The 13,121-nt window shown below is 53.3% G+C and overlaps 1 protein-coding gene across 1 annotated transcript in view; it reads right to left on the bottom strand.

The window, feature by feature from the left end:
* LOC113484652 (hydrocephalus-inducing protein homolog) overlaps positions 1 to 13,121 on the bottom strand; it is a 159,441-nt gene that overhangs the window by 25,222 nt on the left and 121,098 nt on the right. The window contains 17 exon segments of the mRNA XM_026857119.1: positions 273 to 372; positions 721 to 820; positions 1,762 to 1,960; positions 2,427 to 2,599; positions 2,705 to 2,864; positions 4,205 to 4,324; positions 4,574 to 4,756; positions 4,937 to 5,139; positions 5,555 to 5,764; positions 6,255 to 6,881; positions 7,623 to 7,788; positions 9,038 to 9,179; positions 9,661 to 9,844; positions 10,149 to 10,298; positions 10,747 to 10,955; positions 12,086 to 12,259; positions 12,885 to 13,052. Coding sequence (XP_026712920.1) covers positions 273 to 372; positions 721 to 820; positions 1,762 to 1,960; positions 2,427 to 2,599; positions 2,705 to 2,864; positions 4,205 to 4,324; positions 4,574 to 4,756; positions 4,937 to 5,139; positions 5,555 to 5,764; positions 6,255 to 6,881; positions 7,623 to 7,788; positions 9,038 to 9,179; positions 9,661 to 9,844; positions 10,149 to 10,298; positions 10,747 to 10,955; positions 12,086 to 12,259; positions 12,885 to 13,052 — 3,268 coding nt within the window.

Here is a 13,121-nt window from a genome sequence, read left to right as displayed (position 1 = left end):
GTCATAAAGAAAGGAGCTGACCCCCAAAGGAAGGCAATGAATTTCAGCAGTGAGTGGCTTAAATTTCCCCATCTCACTTTCTGCTTCCTGCTGAGCTGTGAAGAACTGCTGGTGTGTGGTTGGATTCTCTATTAAAATATTTGAGATCTGAGAGCCCAGGCTTTGTATTTACCCAGGCCAGGAGGTAGCCAGCATGGGAAAAGGTTCTAGCCATGGACAGAAGAAGAATGCAGGCCTGGGCAGATGGTGGCACCATGCATTCACAGACTCACCTGTATGCAATTTCGTACTTCCCTTTGTTCTTCAGAGTCAGCACTTGCTTTGTCTCATCCAGGACCTTAAGGATTCCAAAATCCACACTGCCATCTGCACCTGCAGGAAACCCCCAGAGCCAGGTAAGAAACGGTGATTATTTCTGAGCTGCTGCAGACTACACCAAGTGACAAGATACATTTCAGAGCCCCCAAGTCAATCTGTTCAGGAGGTCGCACACCTCAAAGCTGGGAAGTGAGAGAGTGTCTGTGCCCTGACAGTGCTTCATTCCTCGCAGCATGCAGGATATGTGCTTTACGTATCTGTGGCACACTTCTATGCCATGCTAACCCATCCCGTCCCATGCCATGCCATGCCATGCCAGGCTAGGCCAGGTGGCTTTGGTTGTCCACCTGACAAGACAATGCAATGCACCTGGACTACTTTGGTCTGGGGGCATCCACTGACCTTTAGAAATGTTGATGCTCAGAGCAACATCATAGCCCTCCGCAAGGATTTGGATATTTTCAACCTGAACAATTCCCAGCACATTTTCTGCATCTGAAACCTGAGGCAGCAAGAAACAAACACCCCTTAGACCATTCTCAAATTCTTTTGGTGGACAACACAGGAGTCCTTGTCTCTGTTGGCTGCTTCGACCATGGTCTCCCCTACTTGACAAGCACTTGTGGACTCCCAAGCCTTCCTAACCTGTTCACCTCATGGGCTGACCCAGCAGGATTCTGCTGCAGTAAGAAGCCCTGTCAGCCCCACTGTGCACTCCTACAGCAGGGAACGCTGCTGCTAAAGCACCCTGGGAAGCACAGTGACGCAAAACAACCACAAGAAGCATGAGGTGTCCCAGACAGGTGGCATTGACAATCAACTCTTCAATCACTCATCATCCTCACTGAAATGCAGCCCCTAAACCACGGGGAACAAAATCCCAGGGCAAGAGCATGTTGCTCTGAATTAAGTGCCCCAGAAGGACTCCACGATGGGTGCAGGGAGCGTGACAAAGTCTGTACAACCAAAGGACAGCATTCAACCACACACAGCAGCAAGGTGGTTGTAGCATGGGCTCGGCGCACAGCCTCGTAACCCAGGCGTAAGCCCCGCAGTGCCCGTGCCTGGTTAACTGGGGTGATGTGGATGCTCAGGCACGCACCATGTGTTCTGGCAAACCCCCTCTGAGGCAGCAGAAGTTGGTCTCAGAGCACCCTTATGCCCGTCAGGTGCATCCCTTCCTGACTCCACAGCATACTTGCCCCATGAAGCTCACCTACAAGAGCACCCCAGCAGACACTTAGTTTCCACAACATTGTCCTGCAGTGAGAGTCCCTTGCTGCTGAGGGACTGCCCCCCCGGCAATGCCCATAGAAAGGAATCTCATGAAGGCTCATCCTTTGGCCTCTTTGCAGGGTACCCTTCAAGCACAGTCCCTACCCCGAAGAGCACTGGGCTGATCTCTCTACTCTGCTCTGCCAGGGTGGGCACAGTCCCCCTCACCTCCAGTCGGATCGTCTTCTTAATGCTGAGAGCCTGTGTGGCCTTGAAATACAGATGCACGCCAAACTCCGTGTGGGGACCAACGATGCCCTCCTCTTGTGACACAGAGAAGTCTTCACCGAGGTTTTCCAGCCCACTGAGACGCCAGGCCACAGGCAGTGGGGTGCGGTTTTGCAGGACCAGGATCTTGCTGTCCCTCCTGCGGAGACAGGAAGATACTCAGCACCAGCTGCTTGACAGTCCTGATAGCCTTGCAGTGGAATGCAACTTGGAGAAGCCCTATCTAGTGTCTGAAACCACAGTTAAATGCTTTCTCTTTGTCACAAGTCTCCAAGGTGAGGTCCCAGAGGAGAGCTGGGTGCTAAAAGTGTAACCAAGAGAAGGGAGATCAGGAGCAGCTAATGGACACTCTCAGAACCAGCAGACAAGATACAAATGCATCATCAGGACGCCCATCAGCAGCATTGCTGGGGGCTACAGAGCTTGCGACTGCCATGGGACACCCAAGCCAGCACGGAACAGTGAGCAACAGACCAGGAACTGCTGGGGGAAAGAGGAATGTGGGCCCAGACTCCAATCGGAGCGGCTACACAGCCAGCAAGAGAAGCTGTCAGGGAGCTCACTGCCAGCTCTCGTCCCGGCAGCGTGGCCACGGGAGGACTGACCTGTGCAGAAGCAGCTTGTCGAAATGCACCTGCTTGGGGCTGACCCCCAGCTCCACCTGCACCCCCTGGCAGCACAAGCGGAAGGTCACTGGCTCTGGGTTCCCCTTAATGTGGCAGATGAGGTTGTCTTCCACAAGGCCAGCTGAAGTGGGGTACGCCCAAATGCTCAGCTCCTAGCCCCGTCCCCACAAAAAGAAATACAGAAGAGCATTCAGTGAGCAGGAGGAACAGCTCCTGGGCACTTCAAGCAGTGTCCACCCTCCTTGCCCATCTCCTACCTGCTTCTCGTTAGCCTTCAGCCTCATGCTGGGAGGGTCTAGAAGGAATGTGTCTGCTTTGAGATCATGCTCAAAGGAGAAGTGCACCTCTGCTTCCAAGAGGGTGACGTTGCGGATGGTTATCTTCTCACAGTTGCTGGGAAAGTGCTTCGCCTTGTACCTGTCCGCAAAAAGGGAAAAGGCTGCAGAGGAGACCGTTGCCTTTATCACACCTCGAGGAGAGCACCGTGTCCCAGCAGCGGGAGGCTGCACTGGAGGATCACAGGCTAAGAAAAAGGACTGCTTTCAGGGGCATACTGCATGGTATGTATGCTCAGCCTTGCATTAATTTGACGTCCACCCCCATACTTGGTGCCTCCACCCCAGAAGCGTGAGGACGCACAGGCCACTTAAAGAACATTTTATGAAATCTACATTCAGAGGTGCCTGGAAAAATAAAAGCACGCCAGGCATATGGGTTCTTCCCCCTTCTTTGCTGGGTTTCCTTCCCTGCATAGTATCATAAAGAAATGTTTTTCAAAAGAGGTTTTAAAAATAGTTTAGCTTATCACTTTCAAAAAAGTCATGAGACTGCCTTGTCTTTCATGGGTTAGCTCGAAGTCTGAGGGGAGGAAATAGAAAAGATTAATTCCCAACAGAAATGCTAAATTTAAAAAGTGTCCCTTCTCTCAAGTGTGGAACAGAATTTGAAGTTAAAGAGTTAAAAATGCAAACAGAAACTTGAGACCATTCATCAGCCTGGCTAAAGATTCTCTTTTATTAAACTGTTTTGATTTAATTTCCTTGGGTTGTCAAAATACCTCTAACATTCCAGAACTCCCATGAAGATAAGAACTTAATTTCTAATTAAAAAAATAAAACCAACAAAAATCCCACAATGTTAAAAATAAAAATATGCCAGCAATCACAATGACCACTCTTTTAGGCAGATGTTATCCAGCAGTGAGGATCAGGAAAATGTAAATCCTCATTTTTATTCCTTTTCAGGTACCGCACCTCCCTCCTCATACTGGCAGGTCAAATCATAAAGGCTTAATAATTTTACAGATTAACAAATGGTTTACAAAACCATCAGCAGAGTAATTGCTCATTCAGTCTACCCATAGAGCTCAAAGCACTTAAAAAACACCACAGTGTTCATTTCATAGGTGGTGAAGCTGAGGTTTGGAGGGAGAATAGAAGTTGCCCCAGGTCACCTTCAGGCTGGAAGCAGCACGTGGCTCTGGCCACCAAGGCACCCCCGAGGTAGGAAGATCAGCTCCATCTCTCCCCAGATCCTCCAAGACTCCTGTGCCTCTTATCTGCTCACATTCACACATCCCTGGCCCTTCAACCCCATGCAGCTCCCAGGTCTCTGCCTGGGCCTGCCCTGAGTTGTGCCCCTGGGACTGTGTCTCTGAGCATGGCCATGAAAGCCCAAGGCCCTGGAGATCCCATCCCAATGTCTCACTCCACGCAGGTAGCGCATCAGGATGCTTGCTCAGAGCGGGGAACACGTACCAGTCTCTTGACTTCCCACACAGCAGCGGTCCGAAGTGGAATACGCCCGTGTTCATGACATACTGCTTGAAGACGATGTCATCATCCGCCTTGCTCTTCCTCCAGCGAGAAAACACCAGCCTGGGCAGAGAAAATGTGGAATGAGGAGCTGTGAGATGCTCTAAGTAGAAAACCTGGTCAGAAAGCCATAACCCTCATTAGTGACTGAGGTATCAGTACTGATTCCCAGCTCCAAGCACAGGAAGAGATGCTGGGCGGCTCAGGCAGCATGCTCTGCCTGAGCCAGAAGGTCACTGGGACACAAGGGGCAGCCCTGGCTCTGAGTGCAGGGGGGGAGCAGTGTGGGAGGCTCTCATGCCCCAGCCTTACCGTGGGTCCTGGCTGATGGTGGGATACAGGCAGGTACCCCTGCAGTGCACCTGGTACAGGCGGTTTGTCCCCAGCACCTCAAAATGCAGCGTCTGGTCAAACTGCCCTGGCACTGTGGAGTTGAATTGGACCTTCAGTTCCACCTCACCGTGGGCAGGCACTATCCACCGGCAGCTGCTCAGCCTGGCAATGAAAGAAGAGGCTTCAGACATTGCTAACAAGCAAATGGGAGAAGGAGGAGGCTCACGGACTTGCCTTCCCATGGAAGCACTGGCAGACGGTCCCTACAGAGCTGGGGATGATGGACCCCATTTGACAAGATGGACGGGAAGCAGAGGGATCACCTCCTCTCTCACAGCTCACCTGACGGATCTCCCCGGGGATGGGACCATGTCCACGTCACTTTGGTGCACCTCCTGGGGCCGTTTGTGTGCTCCCGTGCCCGGCACCTGGAGACCTCTCCTGCCCCGGTTGGAGCTCCGCTTCTCCCTCACAGCCTCCTGTCTGTCCACGGCTTTCTCCTTCCCCGTCTGGCCCCTGCTTGGCGTGACCTGCTCCTCTGACACCTTCACACCAAGGCAGAGAGGAAAGGGAGAGAGGTGAGACCTGCCCTGAGACATCCCCTTCCTGGAAAGAAAGCTGCAGGTTTGTTAACAGACAGGAGAGAGAATAACCACCAACCACCTCTGCCCATGGACTTGGTCTTCCTTAAAGGACTTTGTTTTGCCTACAACACCCCTCCTTGCCAGGACCCTCTCCTCAAGGGAAGTTGAAGGTTTTCAGCTGATTTTTTCTCTCTCATCTTACAGAGCTGCCCTATATCTCAAGCAGAGCTGTCTCTTTTAAACACAGGAGGGATGCCTGCAGACACAGGGCCCCGTCAGGTCTTCACTTCCCTTCCTTCACTTCCCTTCCACAGTGATCCTTTTCCACCCCACCTGCCCCTCATGCCCCCATCCAGCCCAGCCCCTGCCCTGGCACCTTCACTGTAGGCACAACAGGGACATCCAAGAGACTTCTGGTGTCCTTTCCTTCTTCTGCAGTGGCACCTCCTGGCACAACAAAGGTGAAGTGCTCGAGGGCTTCTCCTGCTGCAGGGACCATCCGCTTCTCCGGGTAGTGGATCACAGAGTAGAAAGCAGTAGGTGGAATGGGAGGCCCCGAGGGACCCAGTCCCAGGTCATCCAGGATCTAAAGCATAAGAGAAAACCCTGTTTATACTCTTGTCACCTTCATCCTCACAATCCCTGAAAGGCACTGAGCTTTTGGCAATGGGCTTTTTTATGTAGATGGAGTACAGTGCCTTTTTACAACCAGCAGAGTGGGCAGGCTCCAGAGCAGTGCCAGGACCTACAAGTGGGACCTAGAGAGAAATCTCAACTCTGAGTGACTCGGCTGAAGGAAACAATGACCAGGAGCTGCCCTGCCCTGGGACCATTTTTAATGATTTCTAGACCGGGAAACTCTCCAAACAGAAAGGATGTTCGAACAGAGAGCCCTCCCTCTTCCCACCCATCTGAGGGATGGCAAGAACTTCCCCAGCCACGCGGCTGCTGTGAAGCCATTGTGGAACATCATCAGTGGCCTGGACAAGGCTCTGTGCTGTTGTCACCTGTCGGGACACAATGCACCAGGGCCCAGACCACGGCAGGCTCAGCATTTGAGCCTCACAGGGCTTTACCTGCTCTGCCGCTGGCAGCTTGCCACTCTCCAGGATCGCCCTCGTCACATCTGCAGAGCTCAGCACCTGGATGTCCAAGCAGGGCACCCCGATGTCCTGGCCTCTGGCTGACCCTTCTGCACCTTCTCCTTCCAGCCCAGATAACTTGGAGTCCTCAAGAGCCTTCAGTTTTTCCAGACGCTCCTTCTCCAGCCTTTCCTGGCGCTCCTTCTCTCTGTCCCTCCGGCTCCTGCGACTGGATGAACGCTGGCGCTGGCCTTGTACTTGGTGCTGCACCACCTCTTGGTTCAGAGGGAACAGCAGGATACTCTGAGCCCTGTCCCAGGATGACAAAATATGCGTGACATCCTTCTGCGATGCCTCATAGATCTTAAACCTCAGGGCCAAGTTCTCGCTGTCATTCTGCGCCTTGGTTTTGGTTTCCCCCTGTTCTGGGTCCACAGGTTGGACAACCTCTGCTGGGCAGGCATCTGTCAGGGGAGCCTCGCTCTGCTTTTTCTTATCTTCCTTGTCACTTGCAAGAGAGTCTGGGTGCTCCTTTGCAGATCCCTTCTTCTCTCTCCCCTCGGTGACATCGGACAGGTTGCCGATGGATGTGCTGGTGTTGCTGGTGGATGCGTTCGTGTTCTGGGTAGGAGGAGCAAGAAAAAGCCAGGAGCATTTCAAAGCATGAACTCAAATGCTGTAGGATAGCGGCGATCTTTGCAATAGCACCCCACACCTCACCTGAGACCTGTGCTACATGTTCTACAAATCCCAGTTCAGAATGCAGCTGGTACCCAGTTGAGCTCAACTGAAACTAACTCCCCAGTGCCAGACTCATGAGGAGTCCTGCAAACCAGCTGAGAAACAGAACAGCTTCCCCGACCCAAACAGGGAACTTAAGACACCTCCTTACTCCTGTGCAGTCCTCTGGGCACGTTTCTGGTGTGCTGAGCATCCATCCCTGTGTCTGCCTGACACTTTGGGAAGTCTGGCTGCTAATGAATACCTAGAAGGCCTGGTGGTATCTCCTGCCAGACAGGTAGCAAATGACACCACATCCCAGGCAGGTCAGGGCTCAGAGGTGTAAGTCACATACAGATAGGGGAGAAATGCTGGACTAAAACTATCTAGGGCTTGGAGTTATGTGAAGCCATGACTCAAAGGCAGCATGACCCTAGAAGAGCAGCTCTACCCAACAAATCCATGTGAAAATACCCTTGGTGAAGCAGCAGCACAGTCAAACACTGGCACAGCCCCGTGTGTTACCGACGGCCAGGTGCTCATCCCCAGCACTGCGGGTGGCTGCTGGCTGCGCCAGGAATGGGGCAGCTCAGCAGGAGGGGCCCCAGGCCTTTACTCCTCTCTATAAACACAACCACCCACCTGCCTGACTCCAGGCTGGCTTTTCTTCCTTGAAGCATTATCTTTGTCTTTTCCAAGCTTTCTCTTGCCCCACTTAGATGACTTCTTCAGCTCTTCTTCCTCCCTCAAGCGTTCTAGCTCCCGCTGGTGCTTTTCCTCAAACTCTTGAGCCAGCTGCTCCATCTCCCTTCAGCAAGACAAACAGAAAACATCCCTGAGAGTCACCGCCAGAAATCTGGGCTCGATGCAATCCCAGCTGGTCCCGCACTTCATTCACTGACCCTGAGGCCAGGCACAACTGTTAGACCAGCTCTGTGGACTTCCCTCAACCTGGAGAGGCTGGGAAGTCCAAAGTGAGGGAAGGTGGGAGGGGACCTCCAAGGCCAGCCAAATCTAGGCTTTGTTGTCACAAGGTCTAAGCTGCACTACTTCTCCTGGACACCTCCAGCATGCTGCCAAAGACTGATCCACCACTGCTCGACACTAGAGTCTGAAGCTCTCAATAACCCAGTGTAAACCAGCTCACAAATGACTAACACCTGCTTATCCCTGCACTGATACTTACTTGGCTTGTCCAGCCCTTCTCCCTGGGCACAGCCTGCTCCTTAGTGAGACCAGCCAAATCAATCAGAAAGCAAAGGCTGCAGTAACTGCCCTCCTGTAAAACAGGCTCCGAACAACCAGGTTTCCTGCTGGAACCCAGCCATGACCATGGGAAACTTGTCTTGGAAATCACAGTTTGAAGCAGCCCTAGTGATCTCCTCCCAGGGAAACAAACTTCAGCTGGGGCTGAAAGAAGTGCTGACACACAGGCTTGCTTTAAGCAAGTCCCTCCCCAAGTTTCAGGCAGGAGTTGAGAGGCATAAGCTTATCCTATTTATCCTCCTGAACAGGGCTGCTTTGCTGGATCAGAGCTTCTCCCAGGCTCACCCACTGCTGCAGCTGAAGGTGAGACTACGGGACACCGGCTTTATGGCTGGTGTCACACGGTAAGGAAAACCCTGGGAGCTCAGCAGTGCAAGGGCCTCACCTACACCAGGACTGGGATCTAAACCGAGCCAGCACGGCTGTGCCTCACACCAACCCACACCACAACCCCTCTGGTTTGTAGAAGAAGGGCGATGAAGAAGATGAGAATGAACATCATTAACTTAGAGACACCTGTAAGCACAGTGGCAAGGCAAGCACAGAGCCCAGCTCCCTGCAGCCAATCCAAGCCAAAGGGCTCACCACTAAAATGAAAATATTCTCATCTCACCGGACAAAGGTGCCTCCTCTGCTGGGAACCAGGGAGGTGGAACTAGCAATCCTTGTACTGCTGGTAATTAATGCTTTTGACCTTGGTAACCCCTCTGAGCTCAGCCAAGGCCTCTGGAGCAGGGGAAACCCTTCGGGGACACTATCCTGAGGAGGCACCCATACGAGGGCTTACAGACCTTTTCTTCCTCTCATGCTGGACTTGCAGGATACTGTTATTAAACTGAACTTTTTCCTCCTCAGTGAGGGCATCATACTCGTCCTCGTCCATCTCCCAGAGATGTGCTTTCTCCCTCCTGGCAGCTTCTTCCTGCTCCCGTCCTTTAGCACAGACCAGAGGAGAAACCATCAGTGCTTGCAATGAGAGCTTGCTGCTCTGGGTGAGCTGCCAGGATTCACAACTCTGTCCCGACCCAGCCTATCATCCTGCCAGGAGATACTGGCGAGCTCACATCCCTGCTTCAAAATTCAGACAAGCCCCCAAACTGTCGCTGCTCAGTGAGTTCCCATGCCTTGTCTGGCTCACACACCCCAGCGCCGTGGACAGCTGGCTGGTGGTTAGTTATTGAGCCACAGCAACTTACACTTGTGCCCAAGCTTTAATGTTAGAGACTGAGGTCAGTCTTAAAGCCTCAGCTCTCCTGTATTTTAAGCAACTGTGAGCTGAGTGCTGGCTACACTGAGGCAGAAGGTGGAAGGATTAATAAAAACATCTCTTACAAGTTCTGCTGGTAACCCAGACACACACGGGTAAGGCTGAGGGCTTGAGAGATTTCAGAGTTACGGAGACGAAGAGTCTCACCTTCCTGCTCTTTTGTGGCCATCTCCCTGGCTTTCAAAGAAGCATAATCCTGGAACAGGTTCACAAAATAGATGTAAGGCCGATTTCTGACAGCTTTGAGCAGGCAGAGGAGAGCAGACGCCATGTTGCGTGCAAAGAGGGTCTCGAGGCCATCAAACACCACTCCCTGGTAGCAGTCACTCAGCTGCAGATAATGTCGAAAAGGAAGAGAAAGTCAGCTGTCGCACACATTGGGCTCTCAGCCAGTCACTAAAGCCTGACGTCAGAGATCAGCCATCACAGTTCCAAGTGCAGCAGCTCAGACGAGCTCTGATCTTTCCCCACGCTCTGCCAACTTATGGCATCTGCAGCTTCACCCATGGATCACTGCACACAGCCCAGGACTCCTCCAAGAGCAGGCACAGCCCTCCTCCTCCTCCTCTCTGAATTGTACCTCACTGCCTGTCTCTCTGTAGCAAGAACATACCATTTGCCCCCACCTCACGTACCTGCAGCCTGTCAGAGAGGATGGCCACCAGCAGGTCCTCGGGCAGCACGCAGCTCCTAAAGCCCAGCTCTCCTGATGTGCTGCCACTGATGCTCAGCGATTGCTGCACAGGAACACAGGGAAAGGGAGAGAGGTGAGAACTTGATGAGCCTTGCAATGTTGAACACAAGAAAAATCAACCACTCTGGAAATCCCCAAACAATTCCAGCTGCTGGGCTTGGAGCTGGGGTTTCTCACTAGCAGGAGACTAGAACAAAACTGCAGGCCAGCAGCTCCAGGAGACCACACTGGAGGGTGAATCTGTGGCCAGCAGAGACCTAAGCTCGCAAGCCCACAGCACAGCATCCTGCAGCTTTGCCCATGGCTGCAGCCATGTTAGCCAGGACTGCACTTTGCCAACAAAATGCTGAGATGCTGTAGAGCTTTTCTGCCAGAGCACAGGATTTCATTCCCACCTCAAGCCATGCCCAGCCTGCCCAGCTGGCTCCCTGCACTACAGACCCCCTCACCAGGCTCTGGGTGACACTGGAAGCGGCCCCTTTACTTCTCAGAGGCAACAGAAAGGTCCCAGGCATTAACCAGTGCAGATTGTGCTTCACCTGGGAGCCTGTCAGATCCATCAGATGCTGTTTCTGGGATTGGGGTGTGGTGCCATCCGTCTTCTTCTTGCCCGCTGCAGCGCTCGCCTGGCCTCGGGAGGTGATGGACTGCAGGCTGACTTTGTCCACAGAACTGGACTGGCTCATGTCTAGGCTGCGCTTGGCCTCGGGGCCGAACTGCAGGCTGAGAGACCTTTCTGCGTTGTGACCTGCGGAGGGGACAGATGCTCAGTGGGGAGCAAGCAGGCACCTTCCACCTCAACAGGCACAGCCCTGCACCCTGGCAGGGACACGACCCTTGACCCCAGCCTGCCAGGCACTAGCAGCACCCATCTCTAGAAGCAGCTCCTGTCCTGATTCTCTGATTAGCATGGTAAAGCACACCATCTGATACTGGATTTTAAAGCCAGAGAATTTTTAAGGCACAGCTCCGCGCCCCTCCTCACAAATGTGCATGCAGGTGATGCTGCACAGTAGCTCTGCTGTGGATCAAGCCAAGGCTCCATCCTCCAGGAGCATCATTTCTGTACCTTGTGCCCATTCTGCATTCTCACATGGAGATGGTAACATGCAGCCCTGCCCCAGCTGCATCCCCCATCTCCACTGAGCTAAATCCTCTGCATGGGATAACCCCACCCAGGGACCAGACCCTTCTTCCTTCCGCCAGCTCCCAACCCAACCAGGGTCAAAGCTGAGCAATGCAAAACTTCCCCCACCAGAACCAGGGTCTGGCCTCACCCTGCAGAGCTCGGGGCACCAACTGCCCAACCAGGTTTTCTGAAAGTCTCTGGTCTCAGGTGGAGAACAGCACCACATGCACGAGCTGCATGACCTGACAGTGTGTATAGGGAAACCTCTGGAGAAAAGAGCTCATCCGCAGTGTGTCTCATCTGAAACTCTGGGAGGTTATTCTTCCCTTCCTCTCATGTTTCTGAAGCCACACTCAAAGGCAGTTGTCTAGTGCTTAATGAGCAGCTTCAGAGGGCTTCTTCCCTGTTAAAGTGGGCAGCAGTTCTGCCTGATGGCCACGAGGAGTCGGCTTTGAGGAAATATTAAAAAACCCTTAGAAAAATACAGGTGTGCTTCACCATTCCTAGGAGAAGGAGTATGTGCTGAGAAGCCCAGAGGCAGTAAAAGTGCCCCTCCCTGAGCCCTTAAAACAGATTATTTTTTTTTAATAACACAAGATGCTTTATGAAATGGCTTTGCATTTCTACACGCTGCACCCATGTTCCCTAAGAGACCTAAGGGCTGTCAGACTCCCTCTCTGGAGCAAGCAGAAGTGGATGGTCAGGGTGGGTTTCTGAAGCGCTGCTCTGGGTCCAGCGTGTCTCCTTACCGGCACCTTCTGCCTCCTTGCAGCTCTGCTCAATGGCAGCCCCGATACACAGCTCCCGGGCACGCAGCCCTGCTGAGCTGCTCCTGTCCGAGATGGCTTCTGTCACCACGGTGTCGATGGACAAGCAGGCAGCGCCGTAGTATTTGGACAGGGCAACCGCTGCCGCTGTCTTTCCTTGAGAGAGAGGAAGACTGTTTGGTGACACTTGCACATGAAGCATTTTCAGGGACAGGCTCTAGAAAGTCCCCAGACAGGATTTCAAAGTTTCAAGGACAGTGGGAAATCAAGTGCCTCTTTAGGGGAGACCATGAGGGAGGGAGCTGAGCATGGCTGGAAGTGTTGTCCTCTAGAGCCATGTGGATCACCTCCACCTCACACCCAGCTGAGCACTTTGTCCCTTGTGGTGACCTCAACCCTGGGCCAGGACATTGTTTTGAGCCCGGTCCCGCCACCCCTGTGCTGGCCGGCGCTGCCTCAGGCAACATCTGGGCACAGGCTGGGGGTCAGTGTGGGCGAGGGACCGCACCCATGAGGCAACCTGGGCACTAGGCACCGTGCTCCCACCAAGCAACAGGGACACGGCCACCCTGTGGGGGGGAAGGATAACCTGGCTGTGTGGACACGGGGTGAGCCACAGCACTTGCCCCAGCTGGTGAAGGCCTGGGACCGTTTCATGTACCAGCAGGGCTGTGGCTTACCTCACTTCCCTTCAACTGGTCAACCAAGCACCACGGCCCACCAGGATGTGTCTCTCCTGCTCCCCCCGCCCTCCTTGCAGCCACGGGCTCGGCTCACCTACCTGTCAGGGGTGCCCCATGGACGATGACGACAATCCCTCTGCAGTTTTGGGCTGAGCGCCCCTCTGCAGAGATATCAAGGCCAAGGTGGCGGGTGATGGCCCTATGGACAATGCTCTGCCAATCCTCTGCTGTGCGGAACCAGATAGAAAAGTCAGCCTCCTGCCTACCTATGACCCTGATCATCCTCCCCATCCCCTCAGATCCTGGGAGAAAAGACTGCTGAAACCAACACCACA

This window comes from Athene cunicularia, assembly GCF_003259725.1.
Source record: "Athene cunicularia isolate RWA chromosome 11 unlocalized genomic scaffold, athCun1 chr11_part3, whole genome shotgun sequence".
NCBI classification, from domain to species: Eukaryota; Metazoa; Chordata; class Aves; order Strigiformes; family Strigidae; genus Athene; species Athene cunicularia.
Note: the sequence above shows the minus strand (reverse complement) of the source record. Positions and strands in the feature narration are given on the sequence as shown.